Genomic DNA, 20579 nt, shown 5'->3' with positions numbered 1-20579 from the left:
ATATCAGAATGCAGTGAAATTTTACAATACATCACCATATCTTTAGGGATCACAGCAAAACACGTTAAAGGAATTATATAGTTAATATAATCGCTATTTTCCACGTGTATTGTACCAGAAAAAATGATACATGAAAAAGTGACTGAACCCCGTCCATCATGCACACATTAAGTGTGACAACACTGACATCTTGCGGCCATAGGACGCAGGTGCTCTAATGCATTTGGGAAATTGAGCTGGCAATGTGATATTTGGTCTTCATATCTACCATGACAAGTCCCACAAAATACAGGCTTGGGGTCCTTCAAACTTATGGAAAACTCAGCCCTTTTAATGTGGTAGACATTTTTTACCAGGAGATTCACCCAAAAAGTCTCTTGATGGTAGGTCTGAACAAAGACAGGAAGTCAGCCATTTAGGTTTCAAGTGGCCATTTTACGATCATTTTTGCCCATTTGAGCGGATCCTTTTAAAACCAGCCACTCAGATTTTTTGCTGCTGGCCTACCAAATTTGAAGACTTTACATTAGATCAGAGGTTGGTCGATTTATTGAACAAATTATCACCTAAAAAAATTGCAAAACTTAACAATTCTACAAGCCTCACCATAATAACCTATATTAAAAGATGATAGCGCAGTAGGCCGAGTTGCTCTTCCAAAACAAGGCAAGTTTTATTCCTATACATAGATGTGTTTTTTAAAAAAAAAAATAGAAAAATCATGTATTAGTATTATTTATTGGCAATAAAAAATAAGTACAAGATCTCCCTTTACAAATAATCGCAGGGAAATGCAGCATGTTGTAAATCCCACCTATTAAAGAGAGGGAGATCACAAACATTTTGAAGGACAAAAGAAAAAGCGCATCTACGGTACATTTAGCCTTTCTCACCGGAACATTCTCTCCAGTCATTTAAAACCACACCAGACAGTAACTTTTTACATTTTTAGCTTTAAATAAGCCACAATTTTCATTTTCACGCATCAGACAGACAGCAAGAGTGCAAACTAACACGTTTTTAAGTGCTTTCGAGTTAAAAAAAAAATAAATGCTGCTATCGACATTCAGGAAGTCCATCGCAAATGCCTCACATGCACATGGTGAGAAAAGTGTGTAAATGTACCGCACAAGCAAAGATGTGAAAAAGGCCTCTGTGTTACATCAACACTGAACAACTCACATTCTAGCATCAACAGTAGTACTGCAACACCAGAGAGAAGAGGAAGGCGCTGCCAAATAGCATTGCACGCCGCCATCAGGACTAAATGGAGAACAAATGCTGGTTGGGAGAGCGAGCACTGATATGCAATGTGCCAAGCGCGGAAGATTATGTACATTCGAGTTTTTGCATGTTTTTTTTCTCCTTTTTTGTGTGTCTGTACAGTCAACATGAAATCGAAGAAGAATGCTTATATAGCTACAGAGTTAGTACATAAACAGGCTGAGGTTCTCCGGGCTAGTTTGCCGACTAAACGGTTGATGCCAAACAGTGCCATAGCTGCATAATAGCAACACAGAGTGGGGGAGTGAGGTTCCCAAAGTAAGGGTGCTGCAGCTCGCATCCAAGTAAAACAGGGCCGGTTTCAACCAGAGGATCAAATTTGTAGTAAATACTACAAGTTGTGGCCATAGATCGAGGTTCCCCAGCTAGTTTACAGGATAAATGGCCAGCGTTAGCATTTTAAAACAATGTAAACCAGGGAATTTTACACTAAATATCCTGGTGGCTTCAAACAGCTGCAAGACATCGTGCGGGAATGGAATTACCGGGGTTAGTGTGCTGCCTAAACCTGTTGTGGTAGCAATTGCAACCAAGTAAAAACAGAGGATGTTTTAAGTTAAAGATAAACGTTTGTGTTAAATAGCGCAGTAGCCGCTTACAACTACGACAAAGTGGTGGCCAATTGAATTGATTGACGTTCCTCTGGCTACTTTGCTGCCTTCATGGGCTGCATAGGAACTAAAAACATTGCAAACTCTGACTTTTTATAACGGTTTACTTACACTATGATGGCACTTGCAAGTAGCAACAGGACAGCATGTTGGAATAAGGTTATCACAAGCTAACGAAATGGGCTGTGGTTGCAATTGAATCGAAGTACGACAAGGCCGTTTTTTTTTTTTTGAGCAACAATAAAAAAAGTTTATACCATAGTAATGCCAAAATTGTATAGTGACGTTCCGCAGACTGGTTTGCTGCCTCGTTTTCTGCCAAAACGGGCTGAAGTAGAAGCCTTACTTGCAGGAAATAGCTGTCATCTCGTTTTCCATGAAAGAGAAGAAGCTGCGGCGGCGGCGCATTAGCACACAAAGAATTGGGCTGACAATAACACGCAAATGACTTCTTTTTTTTTTTTTTTAAATTGACTCGATTGACTGGACTATGCACAAATGTTGCGGAGGCTCTGGGGGGCGAGGCGGCCCGTCGTCACCGCGGCCTCTTGCGCATGACAAAGATGAGGACCTTTCGGATGGCCAGCAGCCGGTCTTTCAAGGCGCTCATGGACAGGATGGTGAGCTGGGCCCGGTTCTCCAGTGGCAAAACGGCCAGAAGCCACCAGCACCACGCCGGGCCGCTGCCGCTCGACTGCGCAAAGACACGAAACGACACATTCAGTCTTGCTGCCTAAACGGGTTTTAGATGCAATTAAAACAACATAAAGGAGGACCTTCCTGAACTCAAAGACAACGCTTGTATAACATATCTTTCTTACTACGTATGACCACAACACAGTGGTGGAGTGAGATTCCACGGGCTAGTTTGCTGCCTCAATAGGTTGCAGTAGAAACAAAAAAAAATGCTTAAAAAAAAGAAAAGTAAAAAGGATCATTTTGAACTGTGACTAAAGTAAATTACGTTTGTATTAAATATTGCTCTACCTTACTACAAATGAAACTGAAACATGGAATTGCTGGCGCAGTTCTCACCTGGGGGTCCGGGTCTTTGCTCGGCAAGTGTCCAAAGTGACTAACTATTTGCGTTTTCATGTTGTCTTTGAGCGACGTGAACCAGTTGCTGGCTTGTTCGTAGACGGCGTCGTGCAGCTTGAGCAGCTCGGCCAACTCCTCGCCTTCCACCTGCAACATTTGGATTCCATGAAGATGTGCATCTTTTTTTTTTTTTAGGTCACCGGACGATTATTGGGACGCAGGCCCTACCTTTTTGTCTTCCAGGTACTCGATTTTGGCAGTGTGATAGCCATCTCTCTGGCCGTGACTTAAGACTTTGAACCGAGACACCCCGATGGTCTCCACCACCGAGCGTCCATCGGGGAAAAACTTCACATCTTGGACCTGGAGAGAAGAGCCCATATTGAGTTAGTTTTGTAACACTGGATGAGAGCTGGGTGAATGATGGCACACAAGGGCCACATGTTTTTTTGTTTCGGGGTGTGGTTGAGGTCAAACTTAATATTTAGGTCTCATTTTGATTTTAATATATATTCTACGGTAATTTTAACACGTAAATTAAACTATTAGTAAATGAACAAATTATTTGCTCAGAGAAAGATTTTTTTTTATGAACCAATTTGTGGGCAAATGACTGTAATAAACGTTACGGGAGGTGAGCCTCACCTCCAGCATGCATCCGTAGTCGGCGAAGCCTTTAAGCTCGTCGGCAATGCACATGCCAAACTGCTTGGTGCCCGTCTCCATGGAGCGGCGGATCATGAGGCGGTAGCGCGGCTCGAACACGTGCAGCGGACACGGGATGGTGGGGAAGGCCATGGTGCAGATGAAGATTGGCACTTCCTGGTTCAGGCTGCAATGGGAGCAGTTCACGAGTGAGTGGCACGGCTTGATATTTGGCAAGGGGGGTCACGGCGCCACCGGGTGAAAACTCACTTGGAGAGCTCCTTCATCTCCTCCTCGTGGATCTTCTTCCTCTCCGCCAGCTCACTGGCCAAGTAGCGCTGCAGCACCGCTTCCATCAGCAGCGTCTTGTTGTAGCCTCGGGTTGACAAAAACTGATGCGGGCAAAAAAAAAAAAAAAAAAAGAACTTATTCAGTACTGCATATACAATGCTGTGTACGTGCCTGACCCCTGAAAATGACCATTGGTCACCTCTGAGAGGTTCTCCTTGCACAAAGGGCAGTTGGGGTTGTGGTCCAGGCAGCGTTCCAGACACTTGAGGCAGAAGGTATGGCCGCAAGGCGTGGCCACTGGCTCGTAGAACAGCCTGGAAGACGACAACAAGGATGTTTAGAGAAACGTGTGGGAATTCATCCTCCGTAGAGTTAAGCGACTGGCCACTCACCTCATGCAGAGTGAACACTCCAGGTCGCCACTGTCCAACAGGTCGGCGGGAACCCCTCTGCCCCCGCATGCCGGCGCCAGCTTGACGCTGCTCGATTCGCCTGCAGAAGGAGACGGCCATTTTAAAACCCAGAGCTACTCTTCCATTAGGGCTGGCAATGTATGGCCCACTTCATTTTTTTTTTTTTTTTTTAACCCAACCGGCTGAGAATTTGCAAACCGCGACATGTCATATTTGCTTAATTTTGATGGATTTCCCTCCCTTTTTTTCCGTTTTGATTGTCACATTTCAATGTACGGTTGTGAAGTTACCTACCACATTTGAGATGCTTGGAGGGAGGATTGAAGAACCCGTCATCACTCTGCTTCCTCTTAAGGCCAGTGGGTGGCGCTGGTACACAGGCCAGGACGTCAGACAGGCTCTTGCTGTTGGTGCCACTTCCCTCGGCTACTGGAGCGGACAACTTCCACGGGCTGGAAGAGGACTCATCCGGCAAGGCGCTTTTTGTCATGCTCGTATCAGATTCCTGTACACACACACAAAAAAAACCTCATTATGAGAGACAGATTAGCAGTTCTCACTCAATCAAAAAAATAGAGCTTTTTTTTTGTTTAAAAAAAAAAGCAGGAACTGATAAATCTGGTAAATTTCAACTCTCATCTTGAAAATCTCTTAAATTGAGTCACTCCTAAATTTTGGTACCACTGCACATGTTACAAGTCTAAAATCAAATAGTTTCTACTTTTTTTTTTCCTTTTACCTGCGAGGACGACGCAGGCTTTTGCGTGAGGGGCCTCAGGGTCCTCAGTAGGACGGGGGGCTTGATGGGGCGCGAAGCCACCCCACCCTGGAGGGGGTGCAGAGGCGTGGGTATGTCTTGGTTCTCGAACACGGAGGAGAAGAGCTCGGCGAGGACCTGCGTCGAAGGAAAGACTTGAGTACGGCCAACGCGACGATGGACGAAAAGACGAGATTGACGCCGGGATTACCTTCTGAGCCTCCAGTCTGACTTTGGTCCAGTTAGGTTTGAGCGCCACGCACAGAAAGTACTCCTGCAGGGCCTCATCGTTACGCGACGCTTTGCTCAGCGCGGTGGCCTTCAGGTAGTGAGCCTACAAACACAAAGACAAACAAATGACATGTTACAGAAGAGGATGTATTTTATTGAGGAATCCCATCTGCACAGAAAGGTCTCTTCTTTCACTTCTTGCGTTTTCAACAACTGGATGCAAAATGGTATGGTGCCATCGCGTAAAAAATAAAATAAAATGGAAATTGATGTAAGTACTGTGAATGTGAAAAAAGGGTAAATATTTGGAAACAGTTAGGAAGTGGAGATACAAGAAACAATTCAAAATGTAGAGAAATGTAAAAATAAAAAATGTTGAAAAAATAATGGGGAAAATAAAAAAAAAGTACAAATAAGACGAAAGTTAATAAAAGTAAAAACGAAACGCTTTGAAATTTATATTACAAATGTAAAAAATACAACGAAAATTTAAGTAAAAAATTTGAATGAAAAATGGGAAACTATCAAATGAAATATAAAAAAGACAAAAGAAAAATGATTCAGAATTTTGTCTTAACATTACACTCACATGTTAGCAGTCAAATGACAAAATATTTTTTTCTAACAGTTCTTCCGTCCCCGAATGCCACAGCGATGTTTTCCCACCAAGCTTGCGTCCGTCTCACCTTTGGCCAGAGAGGTTTGATCTGGCACAAGCTGCTCGCGTCCTGCACTGCCCGGCTCACGTTGTTCATCTCCATGTGCAGTTCAGCCCGTTGGCACAGTAGGCGGCCTGTAGATGGCGCTGCATGCACAAACACACAAACAAGAGCTGCAGGTCAAGTGGCTGCACAAGTAGGACAGCTGCTACTTGGAACGTGACATGAAGGGCTGTCACGTGGACAGCAAACAAGAAAATAGGCGAGCCTCTCGGTAGAGCTAATGACAAGCGTTTTTTGCTTTTATTGGTCAAGCCGCATTGTATTAAAGACAACAAACGTGGCGTACCAGTGAGTGGCACCAGGAAGGACAGTGAAAACAACCAGGCAATAAGGAATGGAGCAAAGTTTGGCTATTGTTAGCCCGTGCCTGTCATAAAAGCGGTGATTTATCCACATGTGAGAAACTCGAGGCGTGTGCGGCCAAACTGCACACATATCGCTGAGGTTGCATTTTGACGCGTTCTCATACGTTTGTCCGGTTCGTTTTATGATGGTAAACTGTTAATTGTTTTTTTAATATCTGCTTTAAGGATCATGATGACATCCAATTGCGTTCCAAAGTGTGTGGTCATTTATAAATGCCCTTTCATATTTTTCTAGCTAATCTAAAATGTAATCAATCAGGAATACAATCTAGACATTGTTAACGTGCTACACAAAAGTGTGTTTTTCCCCATATAGAAGGACATTTCCAAGTGGTCTCCTGACTTTTGAAAACATTCGGTTGCCTGGTTACCCGACATTTTTGAACAGTAGTGTACATGTCATGTTTTGACACCGTTTTTTTTCTTTTCTTCCTGTGGCTAATTAATGCAAGTTAAAGATTTGGCACTTGTATCCGATAGCGGATCAGCTGAAAATCACGTTTTCGACCCTGATTTCCGATCACATGATTGGATTGGAACATTCCTAGTAATACGTGTTAAAATAAATGGCGTTTCAATTGTTGTTTAGAAGGAGAAATAAAGCAAATCCCAGAAGGAGGGGGAAAAAAAACAAAAGTAAAAATGTGATTTGCTTTTATTAAAGTGAGAAAGGTAGGTGACTAAAAGGTAATTCACCCAGCCCTTATGTTCTATATTACATAAAGATGAATGGAAATTAATGGAGAGCCTTTTGTTGTTCAATGAGAACGATTCAGTGGCTCCATAATGTGGGATGACTGTTTTGAAATGGCTCCGCAAAGCACAGAGAAGCTTCCCAGAATCCCCAAAATGGAGACTGTTATTTGATGAATGAGCGGCAACATCTGCGACTGGCATGTGGCGCGAGTAAAATGACAGGAGGCGTCGTATGTCGCTGCAATGGTCGCCAAGGCCAGCCCGACTGCTTCCATCCCAGCCACCACAGTCGTGCCTTTTGCCAGGCAAACAGTCAATCGGTGTTGTCAACAGACGATCTCCCAGTAACACGGCTTTGGAGTCGTTCTCATTTCCAGGTGGAAGTGAATTTTATGTGCGGCACACTCAGAAAATCCTGATCAGAAAACTGTCCCCAAAATGTCCAAATCACTTTCGCCCAATCTGGTCAAAACAATCTGTCCTGCCTGGACAAAGTGAACTTTAGCAAGCCCACGTGTGACTCATGCTCTGCATAGCAGCTACATGGTTACGTACCACATCCAGAACCATGACCTGAATGTTATTCAACGTGCAAGCACTTATGAAACATTAAAGTCTTACACATGCGTCATCCTTTCATGCGAGAACGAGGCAACTTAAAAGCGCGGGTGCACAATAGTATTCAATACGTGTGACTCTTGCCACAGCAATGCAGTATTTATGACTTCATTATGACGCACGTCTTGTACCGTATTACTGTATCACTGTTGGAGACGCTTTTAGAAAAAACATTTGTACAGACTTGCTTTTGTCTTGTATTTAATGTAAAATGTTGGCGGGTCTACAGTCATCGAGTGAGGCACTTTATGACCCTTCTCTGTGTGAAGTGCGACGAAAAATAATATTGACTTTCATTCGGTTGAGCATGTATTTGAGTTTCTATCATTCTGTTTAAGTCGGTGAAGAAATTAGATATGCAACAAGAGAAAATGGTGGATGAGTTTATATGAATGATTCCGTATTTTAACTATGTGAAGCACTGCGCTGAGAGTCATCTCTTCATCACAAACTACAAGTAAAATTATCTTGACCCGTGTGCTTGTTGGGTAATAATGAAGGCCACTTCATGTAACGTGCTCTTGTGTGTGTGTGTGTGGAGCCCACACTAGTGCCACCAGCTGGTGACACCGTGAAGCGGGCTGGGTGAAAGTAGGTCACCTGTTGCAAAAAATAAAACATTTAAAAGTTTTTGGTCGCTTACCTAATTCCACCGCCTCGTCGTATTTCTGCAGGGCCTCCGTCAGGTTCCGGCTCTGCCGCAGCACCTCGCCGTCGATCCACAGCCGACGTGCGCGGCTCTCGGTAGGGAAGAGTTTGTCCAGCAGGCCGCCGAGCACCACGTCCAGCCGGCGGCCGTTAGGCAGGCCGTCCTTACGGCCCAAAGCTCGCTTGCAATGCACGCAGTCAGTCACCGTGTCGGGCCCCAGGCAGCGTCTGCAGAAGGTGTGCCCGCACTCCACCGTGGAAGGTTCGTGGAGCAGACACCGACACAACCCGCAAGAGAACAAGTCCAGTCTGTCGTTTTCAGTGCTTCCCCATTCGGCGTCCTCGTCTTCTTCCCCGCCGGCAGCGCTCAGGAGGCCCGGCTCCTTCTCTCGGAGGCCCCGGGCGATGCTTTCCACAAGTAGCGGCAACTCCTCCGGCCGCAGTTTGCCCAGGCTGGCCGCCGAGCAGTACGAGTCCAGCGCCTCGGAGATCCGTCCGGCGCGCACCAATGAGTCGGCCTTGCGTAGGCACAAGCCCCTGTCGAGTTGTTGAAGGTCGGCCAGCTGCGAGCTGTAGATCTCGGCGGCTAAGCTGAAGTCCCCGGCGCGGGTGGCCTCCTCCGCCACCTCCAGCATCTCGGGGCAGATGCCCGGAGCGGACGGGTGGGAGAGCGGGTGCACTAGCATCTCGACCTCCATGATTAAATAAAGACTCTATTTAACTATTAAAAAAACCGAAAATACGAGTTAAACGACGAATCCCATCTCCCTGCCGTCCAACCGAACACCCAAATGTGGTCGTGTACGTGCCATTGGAAGTGAATTCTGATTCGTTCTGGATTCAACACACCGGATTCTTACGTGCACATTATTCTTATTATTATTTGACACGAGTAAAAGAAGCCGGTGAGGTTTGGCCAATATAAAGCTTAAATTAATATCCACGTCACTCAGCAATGAAAGAAAAGAAAAAAATGAACCGTGACGACAAATTAAAGAACTGTATAATTAAGCAGATTTACGCGTACATTTTCCTCCGGCTGCTGTTGTTTTTAAATAGTTAGCTAACAGCGAGCTACCGTCGACCGAGCCACTCCGATCACACACACCAAGCGACGTCCGCCAACAAATCCAGACTCCCGAACGACTACACAATTCGAACGTTATCAAAACGCTCTCCTTGATGGGTAATAAAACAAAATGAATCCATAAAAAATAAAAACTCGCTGTTTTTCTTGTCGATTCTTCCCAGGTAAGTTTGCCCGGACGGTTCAGACGTCGACCCCGGCGAGAATCTGCTCGCTGCTAATTTGCTGCCCGATGAATTTGCCGTGGTCCCATTCGCTTAAACGAGTCACGTGACGTGCGAGGAGCGCCCTCATTGGCTGGCCGCATGTCCCACTTATATAACGTGCTTGTGTTGTTGTATAACCCTTCTCTCGCCGTTGTGTGAATGGCAAACACAAGGCACACGATTACACATATGTGCATACATATTTATAGATGTATATCACACATCATATTCACACGAGGTCATTAACGTCTCGGCATATCAAATATGTGTAAGGATCACCCCAAATGACGACACTCGGCGGTCTCACTGGGCTCGGTTAACTATTTTATGTAACGCTTTTATATAAGCAGCGTTACAAGTGCGGCTGCCTTTCTGGAGCATGTTGGTGTTGCATATCCTTTTTTTTTATCATTATCATACAAGTGGACACTCACGCACGCTCGCACACACACACGCACACACAAAGTTCCAAGACAAACTGTGACCCACTTAGTCATTGTGCAACTAAATCAATGTTACGTGGTCGTTAACTAAGGTTGGCCGGAGCCCACTTAACGCTGGCTTGTGCAATTGAAATCAACTAAAAGACCACAATATGATCAAAATTCCCAAGAGAAAGTCCGCAGAACATTCCATCACCGCAAAACGCATAGTCAATATCAATATTCCACACAAAAATAAAGTCTTTTCGACTTGCACAAGTGAGCACACCCTATAACTGGCCGTGTGGCCGCCGTGTCTGGAATCAACCAAGCACATACAACCTCGTGTTCAGTGGGAGTTAGCACACACACCTGCCACCATTTTTACTGTACCTCTCAATGTCAGGAAAAGCCTACTAAAACATCTGAACTTTTTTGAGGTAAATCAAAGGCATCCTAAATGATAACAGGTGTGTGCTGACTTCAATTTACCATCAGTTTGGAATGTGACTGGTCAACTCTGAGCACAGCCACATTGGCAGTTATAGGAGGGTGTGCTCACTTGTGCAACTACAATATCACAGTTATTCTTCCTGAAAGTATTTCTTTTTTTGCCACTTGAGTTGTACAGGTGATGAGTCCCAATGGTGGGAAAACCTTTGAAAAGCTACCGGTAGTCTTTCCTTCTTCATTTCTTCCACTATGCAACTTAATAGCATGTTATATGTGTGTGTGTGTGTGTGTGTGTGTGCGTGCGTGTGCGTGTGTTCACGTGTTGACTGCACTCTCATGACTCAACTCCCCATGGAGATAGAGGACAGGTGTGTGTTGCCGTGTGCACTGAATGGATTCACAGTCACATATTTCTGTGGATTATTTGAGTTACTTCTAGATTATTGCTGTAATTTCTGCTCCCAGTAGTTTACGCCACCGAAAATTTTGCTCAGGAGTGCCTCACAGTCAAGAAGTCCCATGTTGGAAATTTTACACTTTGCGTTTGTCTTTTTTTTTTTAAACAGAAGAAAAAAAAGTTTTGGCCTTCCAGAACTCTGCGCCACTGAAAATGTTCTCCCAATATTTTCATGACTCCCCTAATTTTGTGGCATCACCGAAAATCGTGCATCTCCCCAAATTTGTTTTAGTTTAGGTCTTTTAAACCATTTCCATTATCTAAATTTCTAAACTATTGTTTCGTTACGGTATGTTCTTTTAGTAATTGTAGTAAAGTATTTTTAATTTCTTTACTTTGCTTTAAAATGTCTTAAATTCATTTGTTTGTAAATGCCTTTCAATGCTGCATTTTTTATTATGTGAAGCACATCGAGTTACCTTGTATGAAATTCGCTGTACAAATAAAGCTGCATTGCCTTGTCTTACACATCCCCAAATTTTGGCGCTTCAAAATTTTGTGGCTTTGAAAATAATTTGCCTTCCGATATTTTGTCCCTTTCTAAGTTTTACAACTCAGAAATCTTGTGCGTCTCAACATTTCACCCTTCTAAATATTTGGTGCCTCCCAAAACTTTATGAAAAATCTGAAAATTTTACTCCTACAAAATCTTCCAAAAACTGTCACCTCTCCAATTTTTTTTTTTTTACACCTTTTCAAAAAAAATTCAATATTTCCTCCTGGAATTTTGTGGCCCGGAAAATGTTTTGCCTCCCCAAATTTTGCTCACACATGCCACCAGGTGGCAATGTGAGCTCCGTCTTTTACATTCAATATTCACGCCTGCTGCAATTGGCTGGAAAACAGTTCAGGGTGTCCCCGGCCTTCTGCCCCAAGACACCCGGGATAGGATCCAGGATGTCGTCAACCCTCGTGAGGATAAGCGGCTCGGATAATGGATGGATGTTTCCGCCCAGTGATCTGCTCCCCTTTTCTTTCGACCACTGCTACTTTCTAATCTTCATCAATAATTCAATCCTATTCATATCGCTAATGATAGAGTTGTCATTTATTTGCCTGAGTGTTGAAAGTTATTTTTAGTGTCATTAGTTCCTCCATAAAACAAGATTGCAAACAAGGTACTGCAATGCTCACTAGTCATACACACAAAATGAAATTGTGAGTTGTGCTTTTGACCTTTGAGGCATGTGAAAGGCCTTCACTGCCGCCCATCCAATCGCCCACATGTCACCAATTCGCACGTCGCTTGTCGTGTGGTGAGGTCGCCTGTTCCCAGCGAATTCGAGTCGGGGGTGAAAGTGTCTTTAATTGGCCAGTGTGTCGCACAGGACCTTTACAGCGGCTTGACGATTACGTCAAAGAGAAATACTCTGAGTGTGACTCGATCATGATGATTTCCTCTTAATGACCACCACACTTGCATGTGTGCTGCGATGCGCAGTGTCCCTATGAAAGGATGACAAATAGCTTCAAGTTTGCACAAGACCTCCAAAAAAATTGGACCTCACATTCCATGCCTCTCCAAATTGTGAGCCTCACAAAATATGACATCTACCAATCTGGCATACTTTTGTGGCTCCCAAAAACGTAGCACCTCCCCCAATGTTTTTCACCTTGCAAAATTTTTACAGATCTCAACATTTTGTGCCTCTCAGTCAGCATTTTTGATGGAGCTCCTTTAGCGGTGTGCCTAATAAAGTCTCCTTAGAGAATGCACAATACAAACGTGCAATATATAGTTTTGTTTGAAGAAAACTTTGCTCGTGTAAAAAATAAAAAAGTTTTAATGCAATATTTTGTGATCGAATCAAAACCCTATGAGAAGACCGTAATGCAATTGGCTTTGATCCGGGCCTTCATACTCTGTACAGTAAACCGGCAGTGTAGGAACATTTGTGCACTTGTCGTTTGGAGCAAGAAGTTGATACAATCGATGTCAAAAATGTGAGATAAGTCATAGGAAAGCTCATGTATCAAAAAATAAGACATGAGCTAAAATACAGCCTGTATGTACAAAATGAGGCTAGCCAAAGACAGCAGCAGACCATCGGAAATGAGACAACAATAAAACAGCCCATGTGTCAAAAATCAGGCAGAAGCAAGAAGACACTTCAAGTGAAAATGAGACACAAACCAACAGGAAAGACCATAAATCCAAGAAAGAAACAAGAAATAAGACATTCGATACTTTACAAATAAGGGAAATAAGCAACAATGAGACCACCCATAAAGGGGCTCGCGTGTCAATACAAGGAAAAACGGAGACAAAGTTAAGACAGATGGTCCTTATGTCAAAAATGCGAGCTAATCTTAAAAACAGCCCATATGCCAACAATAATACATAAGCAAAAATGAGCTACAAGCAAAAAAGACATCCCATGTTTCAAACATGGGCTAAGCTTTAAGACAAGCCATGTATCAAAAATGAGACACGACCAATAAGACATCCTAATTGTGTGACGCTGGATCTCATTTCGATGATTCGCCATGAAAAGAAAGGGCGCGAGGTTCTTTATCGCAGGAGTTGTCGTCATGTAGTAGAAAGGCTCTCCGGGTCGCCGAGCATTTTTTACGACGTCTATCAAGTGCCGATGTTAGCCGTACGTCGATGCCCTCTGGCTTATTACGACCATAAGTCAGCGGACTTGCCCGCCTTTCCGTCAGGCGGTCGCACCCGGGAGCGTTAAAAAAAAAAAAAAAAGGACAAAACGCGGCCATAGGATTCGCCAGGGGGCGCCACCCTTAATCTAAAATTTGCACAGAGAAAAAGAGGTGAAGATATATACCGTATAATGTATACGGTATATATATACGTATATACAGTACTGCATATGTATCATATCTGTAGAAGCCTAAATGTGATGTTGTAAAACATGTCCAGGCATGCCCATGGTTACATTTTTACGTCATACACACACGCTATTGATTGGCACCGCCAATAAGAGAGCGCTGTAAAAAAGTTAATGACAAACACATAAACATGGCAGATACGGGATGATTGTTCTCCCTTTGCTTCACTAATCGCATTTCTGCCACATGGGCTGTTGTAGTTTTCCTCATTATTGATACACGGGCCGCCTTATTGCTTGTGTCTCATTTTTGACACATTGGTAGCTTATAGATAGATAGTTAGGTAGCTAGCTAGCTAGCTAGCAAGATAGCTAGATAGATAGACATGGCAAAAGAAGTGTCTATATGTTTGGCTAGTGAAGACAAAGGTGTATTTAGCCAGATGGAACGCTGGCATTAAGGGTTTAATTATGTTTGTCCCGACAATGACGACAAACGTGCGACCTTTCCATCAGGACGGAGAAGCCGGACCCAGGTTGTAATTGCCAAGGTTGTTCAAGGTCACCCAGAGTGTTAGAAAATCATAGCACCCAGCACCAGTGTGTCAAATTAAGACCAAATCCAACATGCTCAGGTTGTCATTGCCATTTTGGTTTGAAAGTGCTGTTGGCTGGGATTTGGGCCATTTCCAGGGATACTTGGAATATTTTCAAATGTGGAAGTGTGGTAGGCATGTCTATCGTGAATAAACGCAGATAAAATATTCTCGAGAAGACAGGTTTGCCCCTGAAGCTAGTTTCATTTCATAACATGAATTTCAAGTAACATGTTTCAAATAAATCGACCCACAACAAAGCCTCAGTAAGCCATGCCTGAAAAGACACAGAATATCGGCCATTTTGGTTTAAAGCATCAATTTTAGGCTGATTTGACACATTTCTTGTGTTTTTTCAACAAAAAAAAAAAAAACGACTGAGAGTTGACTAATGGCTACCAAATTTGAACCTGGTATCCCAGACAGGTTGCTGACATTACAAGATATTTTAGTTTTGGACATGCCATATAGGCGGAGCTCTGCAACAAAGTTAGATGGTTTGCCGTGAAACACGAAACTTCCTCCAGAGTTTTTGAAAATATTAACATCGGGAATAATTGTTTATCATGTATATCTCGAGGAGCTGTCTCGCGGCATGTATTAGGATTTGTGTTATTACGATGCGTGACACATACACTTTTTACCTGTTGTGACGTCCATCCCGATCAAATGTCACGGGTCAATCAGCTTAATTTCCCAGAAAAAGGGCGTGACCGGTGAACTAGTCATCAGAGTGGGAAGATCCTCTAAAGGGAGGAGGAGGGCTTACCACTCACGCATACATCCAGCGAGAGAACCCAGCAGAGAGGGCACAAATCGGACAGAGAACTTTGGAAAATCAAAGAGAAGGAAAGAAAGACTTTGACAGTGGAGACATGACCGTTCCACAACTTGCACTTTTCTGTCTGTTCTGCTGCGGATGTTGGCGATCCACAGGTAAGATTTTTTTTTTTTTGGGAGGCGGGTGATTACAGTTGTCTTTCATTATGCAGTCAGAATATGACATGAAGGATGATTATTATGGCTTGGGTACTAAGATTTGTGGTTTTTGGTTTTGTTTTGATCCATTTTTTACACGATACAGATACATAATCAGCATAAATATATTTAAATTATTTGTAGTTTTTGAATTCTAAGAAAAATGTTTTTAATTGGTTTGTTTTAATCGTAGTATACTCTAGCCGAGTGTGTATTTAATTCAAAAATAAAAAGTGCTTGAATCCAGGTATTTTTTATTTTTAAATGCAAGTTTTTTTGTTTTTTTTACATGCGCAAAATACTAAGATGAGTGACGTGAGATGAAAAAAAAAGAGAGATATTGGTTCGATATGGGCGATTGTATTTAGTTATTTTTTTGTAGTAGCACTTTTTGTAAATATACATAAAAGGTTACTTTAATCATTTTTAATTATATAATTTAACAATTATGGTTTGAATGCCAGTCTTTTTTTTAAATTATTTTTTATTTGTTAACCATTATATATTTAAATGTATTTCTTTAAATGTGAATACATTTACCAAAATAAAATTGAGTGAAAGCAAAATTTTTTAGCAATTATTTTGATACATTCTGGCCTGCAGAGTGCTGTCAATTTGATCAAATGACATACATTCAAAATCATCAGCATTGTAAACAATGCTGAATTATCATTTCAAATATCGAAAACAATGTGGTGACGTGTGCTTTTCATTCAGACGCTAGTCATATCCAGAGATTGGAAGATGAACTTCTCTTCAGAACGGTGATGTTTAGAGAATATTCACATTTCAGGATCTTTCTTTCTTTGCCTCATCTTTAACTGAAGTGCTGACATGCAGTTGACGTGTCGTGTGTTGGTGATTCGTTTTGTAGGTTCGAGGAGATGAACCCGCTCAACTCTCACGGAGAGACGACGAGGTTTGTTACTTGAACGCAAACCTGCTTTCCTGACATAAGCCGACAAAACAGTCTAAATCGCGTCTCTTTTCAGCACCAGCAAGTCCAGAATCTTTTCAAAAGGGTAAGTTCTACCATTTTTGACGTCCTCTTTACTTACTTGCCTGGAAATGGCCAAACTGATACCAAATTAGTCACTTCGCAGGCGAAGTTTTCAAAAAAAAATTCTAAGGACCTCTAGAAATAATTAAAATGATCTTCAAAACAAAACGGCAGACTTTTTCTTGGCATGATTTCTTCAGACTTTTTTTGTGGGTCTCATCATGACAGACATGCCGACCAAATGTACTGTTGCGAAGCAAAACTTGCATCAGGGACTGAATTTTTGGCTTCGAGACTTTTTTTGTGGTCTGCTTATGATAAGACGTGTTCACCAAAAATCATGTTGCTGAATCAAACTGGCTTTGGCATCTCAATTTGAAGGACGCACGGAAACGAGTCAAATCACCAAACAAGACTGCTTGAAACCAAAATGGCTGACTTCCTGTGTCTTTTTGGGCATGGCTTCTTGAGACTTTTTTAGTGGGTCTACTCATGATAGACATGTCTACCAAAATTCATGTTGCTAAGAGTAATTGGCTTCAGGGGCTGAATTTTTTAATTTTTAAACAAGTTCTCTCACCCCCAGTTCCTGTTTCATTATTCAAAAGCGAGGACCTCTGCTGACCCAGAGGAGAACACGGTGAGCAGTCCGGACTGGTCTAGGATAAGAATTTGTGATTATGTATCGTAATTGGTGGCGTTTTCTCCTCCAGTCCGACTCTGTTCACCCTCTGATGCGACTTTCGCCGAAGCTGTCTCAGCGGAGGAAGAAGACGGTGGTGCTTCTGGTAAGACAAAATGTCCACTTGGCACTTGACGTTACTGACTCCAATTGCCTCTGTGTCTTTCTCGTTCTGCAGAATATTTGAGATCGGTCACCGCGACATCGTGCTTGATCAAACAAAACAAAAAACGTGAGGGCTCAGCTCAGGATGTTACGGTGCGGACGCGGCGTTCCAGGTGGAATGACGGCGCGCTCGAATGCTTGTGAACGTGACTTAGACGTGTTGTCAACATGTTGCACATTAAATACTCGCACTATGTGCTGGCCTTGGCTTTTATTTCACAGAAAAAGGCGAACATGAATGATTCATTGTTCGCATGATTGTTTCCCTGCTAGAGGTTTGACTGGTACAAATTGGAGGTTTCCATGACGACGGTTTTAACATGTCAACGTACTTTTTTTTTTTTCTCAAATACATTGAAGTGGATGGAGAATTTTCACTCCCTGGCGTGAGCACTTTCTTGGAACACAATGTTTAAAAAAATCACATGAATACAATAAAGCAGTGTCGATTTTTCTACATACTTTAACTATATTCAAACAGTTGAAGATTGTCATTTTAAAAAATGTATTTAAATAATTGGATATTTACAGTATGAACCAGCAAAACAAAACAAAAAAAGTATTCTTTTTGACTTTTTTTTTTTTTTTTTTTTACAGAGCATTTTGAAAGCACTTGACTTTGAAATACTTGGCTTTGGTTCAATTCGGACTTTGCATGCTCTGCCCATGCCTGCGTGGGTTTTCTCCGGGTACTCCGCTTTATCCCCACATTCCAAAAACATGCACGGTAAATTGACTAAACGCTTGAAATTTTCCGTCGGTGTGATTGCAAGTGTGAATCGTTGTTTGTCTATGTGTGCCCTGCGATTGGCTGGCAACCGGTTCGGGGTGTCCCCCGCCTCCTGCCCAAAGATGGCTGGGAGAGGCTCCGGCATGCCCGCGACCCTCGTGAGGATAAGCGGATTGGAAAATGGATGGATGGGTGGGTGATTTTTTTTTTGGGGGGGGGGGGGGGGGCACTAGTTAAAAGTATTTTTTAAATGCCACTTGAAAAAATGTTTCTTGTGTGTGAATTTAAGTCAAAAGAAAGGTGTAGATAGAAATACGGTGTTTAATGTACATTTGACTGAGCACATGATCGTGAACCCGGCCGCCAGAGGTTTCGGCCGGTGATTTAAATAAGGTAGGAAATTTGAAAAAAAAAAAAAAAAATAGTGGTGAGTGGCGGTCTTAATCTTCATCTGAGTCGTCGCTGTGGTTGCGCGTGGGGAGCGAGCACCTGATGGACGACATCATCTGATCGTGGATCTGTTTGCGGGGGTTCTCCTCCAGATCCGTCTTGACGGCACCGGACTCGGACAGCCTCCACTCCAGCTCTGAAAGCAAACACACAGCATTTCAAAAAGACACTCCACGTAACTAACATTTAGTATTCTGTTGATATTAATCTAGTCCAAGTACTAAGAAGCATTGTATTCTCACATTGGTTTTGTTTTTTTAACACAATTGCCTAAAAAGAACTGTACTTGTATAATTGTTGGAGGAGAAAAAAAACAAAAAACGGTTTGTCCACACACTGACCTTCTAGCGTAAGGTTCATGCCGCCGAAGACGAGCGGGCCGACGAACTGCGCCTTCATGTTGCCCTGGCAGTAGACGAAGATGGTGGGCAGATTTTTGTCGGGGTAGTTGGCGATGCAGGTGGTGGAGATGGACTTGAGGAACTTGGTCTGAGGGAACTTGCGGGCCAGCGCGCTCATGTGCTGGTTGATCAGGGCGCACAGGGGGATGCTGGTCAAACAAACAACTTGGTTTCAATTTCCGTTTGGTGAAAAGTGTGCAGCGGGCGTGGCCATCGTGACTTACCCCTGCTTGTAGAGGTGCAGCACCACCCAGATGCCTTCTCCTGCCTTATTGACTTCTTTGACGTAATCCTGACCGGAGATCTCCATCACTTCCCCAAACACGTTCTTCATCTGCGACGACTTCCACTCGGCCAGACGCTTTTGTCTGAACGCACGTACGCACGCACACGCGCAAAGAAGAACATCTTTCAGATGGACGTCAGCATGTCCAGGTGCGAGGATGGTTGACATAAAGAGGAATGCGATGTGTTGCCTCTAAATAAACACAAAAGAGTTTGGGATGGCTAACAGCAGCGTCTTGTGGGCTCACCTGTACATCTCAATGGCTGCCTCATCATCCTCTTCAAACTCATCTTCGTTCTCATCCAGCTCCTCCAGCGTCATCTTCTCGTACGTTTTCACTGAACAGAAGACAGAAGAGTACACATGTGATGGTAAGCGTTGAACCTAAAAATAATTCCACTTTAATAACCTGATAATAATTATATTACACAACCTGTATAACACTATATTTTATTATTCGATGAAAAAAATGTTAAATTTATTTCACAAATTTAAAAAAAATAGAATTAAAAAAAAAAAAAGTAATATTACCATAGAAAATTTAATGTAGAAATCCCTTCATAAAACACATCAAAAACACTTCAAGATAAGGATAACGTTTACTGTACACGGTTTTCAGTTGGCGGATTGATAATTGTAATCTGGCGCCCCCTGCTGGCTAACACATGTAGGTAGTGCAGCTTTAAGTCATTACTCAAGTACTTTCCCCTCCGATATCAGCCGATAAGCTGTTAAAAAAACACTCTTACCGACAGACTGCTGCTGGAGAGCCAAGTCTTGCTCCTCCTCGTCATCCTTCGCGACCTCTTTCGGTGGAAGAATCCCCTTTTTCCTGAGAATGTCATTCCACTCGGTGTCCTCGTTGGGGTCCTGTAAGAAGAACCGTCACGATATTTCCATAAATGACAAATGACGCCCACCAAAAGCTACATTTCCATCGACTTGTTTACAAGAAAACACACAGAGTGCTGAAGCTACAAACTGAGGTAACTTTGAGAAAACATTCCGGGTGACAACGACTGTTACGTTCAAAGACGATTTACCGTAGACAACTACTTCAACAGTAAACTGAATTTTTCTAACCTGCATTTTGTCACACAAGTTTTCCCAAAGAATCACACCACTCCTATTAGAAAGACCGGAAACGGAAAGAGGCAAGCCAAAAAGTCCGGTCAGAAACAAAAAACGATCCACTTCCTAGCACACGATTAATTTTATTGGAAAACAAAAAAATCAAAATCATACGTGTTTCTTCCAAAACCCACTATTAAATGTTCAGTATCAATTATGAACTCGAACAAAGCATTCTCGTTTGCGGTAAAATAAAATAAATTCAAGGGGACACTAATAAGCGTGGCACCGATTTCCGCTTTAGCCTAACTATATCCATATTAGGAATGGCAGGCTGTCGTTCCATTTGTGGCTGTGGAGAACGTCATTGAACAGGTGCTACACACTTCATGCTATGTATAGTTCAGATTCTAACATCGCAAAATGAAAATAATAATACTAATGTAACAAACCACTGCGTTTTGCTGAATTATGAACGACTTGAGTA

The 20579-nt window shown here is 42.8% G+C and overlaps 3 protein-coding genes across 3 annotated transcripts; 1 reads left to right on the top strand and 2 right to left on the bottom strand.

The window, feature by feature from the left end:
- Positions 1 to 719: 719 nt before the first annotated feature.
- Positions 720 to 9626, bottom strand: lonrf2 (LON peptidase N-terminal domain and ring finger 2). Its single transcript, XM_086124014.1, has 12 exons — positions 8315 to 9626; positions 5957 to 6075; positions 5251 to 5373; positions 5022 to 5177; positions 4577 to 4787; positions 4262 to 4361; positions 4069 to 4183; positions 3849 to 3970; positions 3579 to 3765; positions 3162 to 3296; positions 2931 to 3080; positions 720 to 2589 (listed from the first exon to the last, which is right to left on the bottom strand). The coding sequence occupies exons 1-12, from the start codon at positions 9015 to 9017 to the stop codon at positions 2431 to 2433; spliced, it is 2280 nt and encodes a 759-aa protein (XP_085980140.1). The 5' UTR covers positions 9018 to 9626; the 3' UTR covers positions 720 to 2430.
- Positions 9627 to 15106: 5480 nt separating this feature from the next.
- nms (neuromedin S) lies at positions 15107 to 17350 on the top strand. Its single transcript, XM_086123687.1, has 7 exons — positions 15107 to 15265; positions 16025 to 16071; positions 16182 to 16226; positions 16300 to 16329; positions 16894 to 16947; positions 17021 to 17095; positions 17168 to 17350. The coding sequence occupies exons 1-7, from the start codon at positions 15205 to 15207 to the stop codon at positions 17174 to 17176; spliced, it is 321 nt and encodes a 106-aa protein (XP_085979813.1). The 5' UTR covers positions 15107 to 15204; the 3' UTR covers positions 17177 to 17350.
- An 837-nt stretch (positions 17351 to 18187) lies between these two features.
- On the bottom strand, positions 18188 to 20177 carry pdcl3 (phosducin-like 3). Its single transcript, XM_086123686.1, has 6 exons — positions 20105 to 20177; positions 19771 to 19891; positions 19269 to 19359; positions 18960 to 19103; positions 18676 to 18884; positions 18188 to 18470 (listed from the first exon to the last, which is right to left on the bottom strand). The coding sequence occupies exons 1-6, from the start codon at positions 20108 to 20110 to the stop codon at positions 18325 to 18327; spliced, it is 717 nt and encodes a 238-aa protein (XP_085979812.1). The 5' UTR covers positions 20111 to 20177; the 3' UTR covers positions 18188 to 18324.
- Positions 20178 to 20579: the final 402 nt, after the last annotated feature.

The sequence above is a fragment of the Hippocampus guttulatus genome, chromosome 11, assembly GCF_054856545.1.
Source record: "Hippocampus guttulatus isolate MCC_2025c chromosome 11, RoL_Hgut_1.0, whole genome shotgun sequence".
In the NCBI taxonomy this organism is placed as follows: Eukaryota; Metazoa; Chordata; class Actinopteri; order Syngnathiformes; family Syngnathidae; genus Hippocampus; species Hippocampus guttulatus.
The sequence above is the reverse complement of the archived record's forward strand: the minus strand, read 5'-3'. Positions and strand labels throughout refer to the sequence as shown.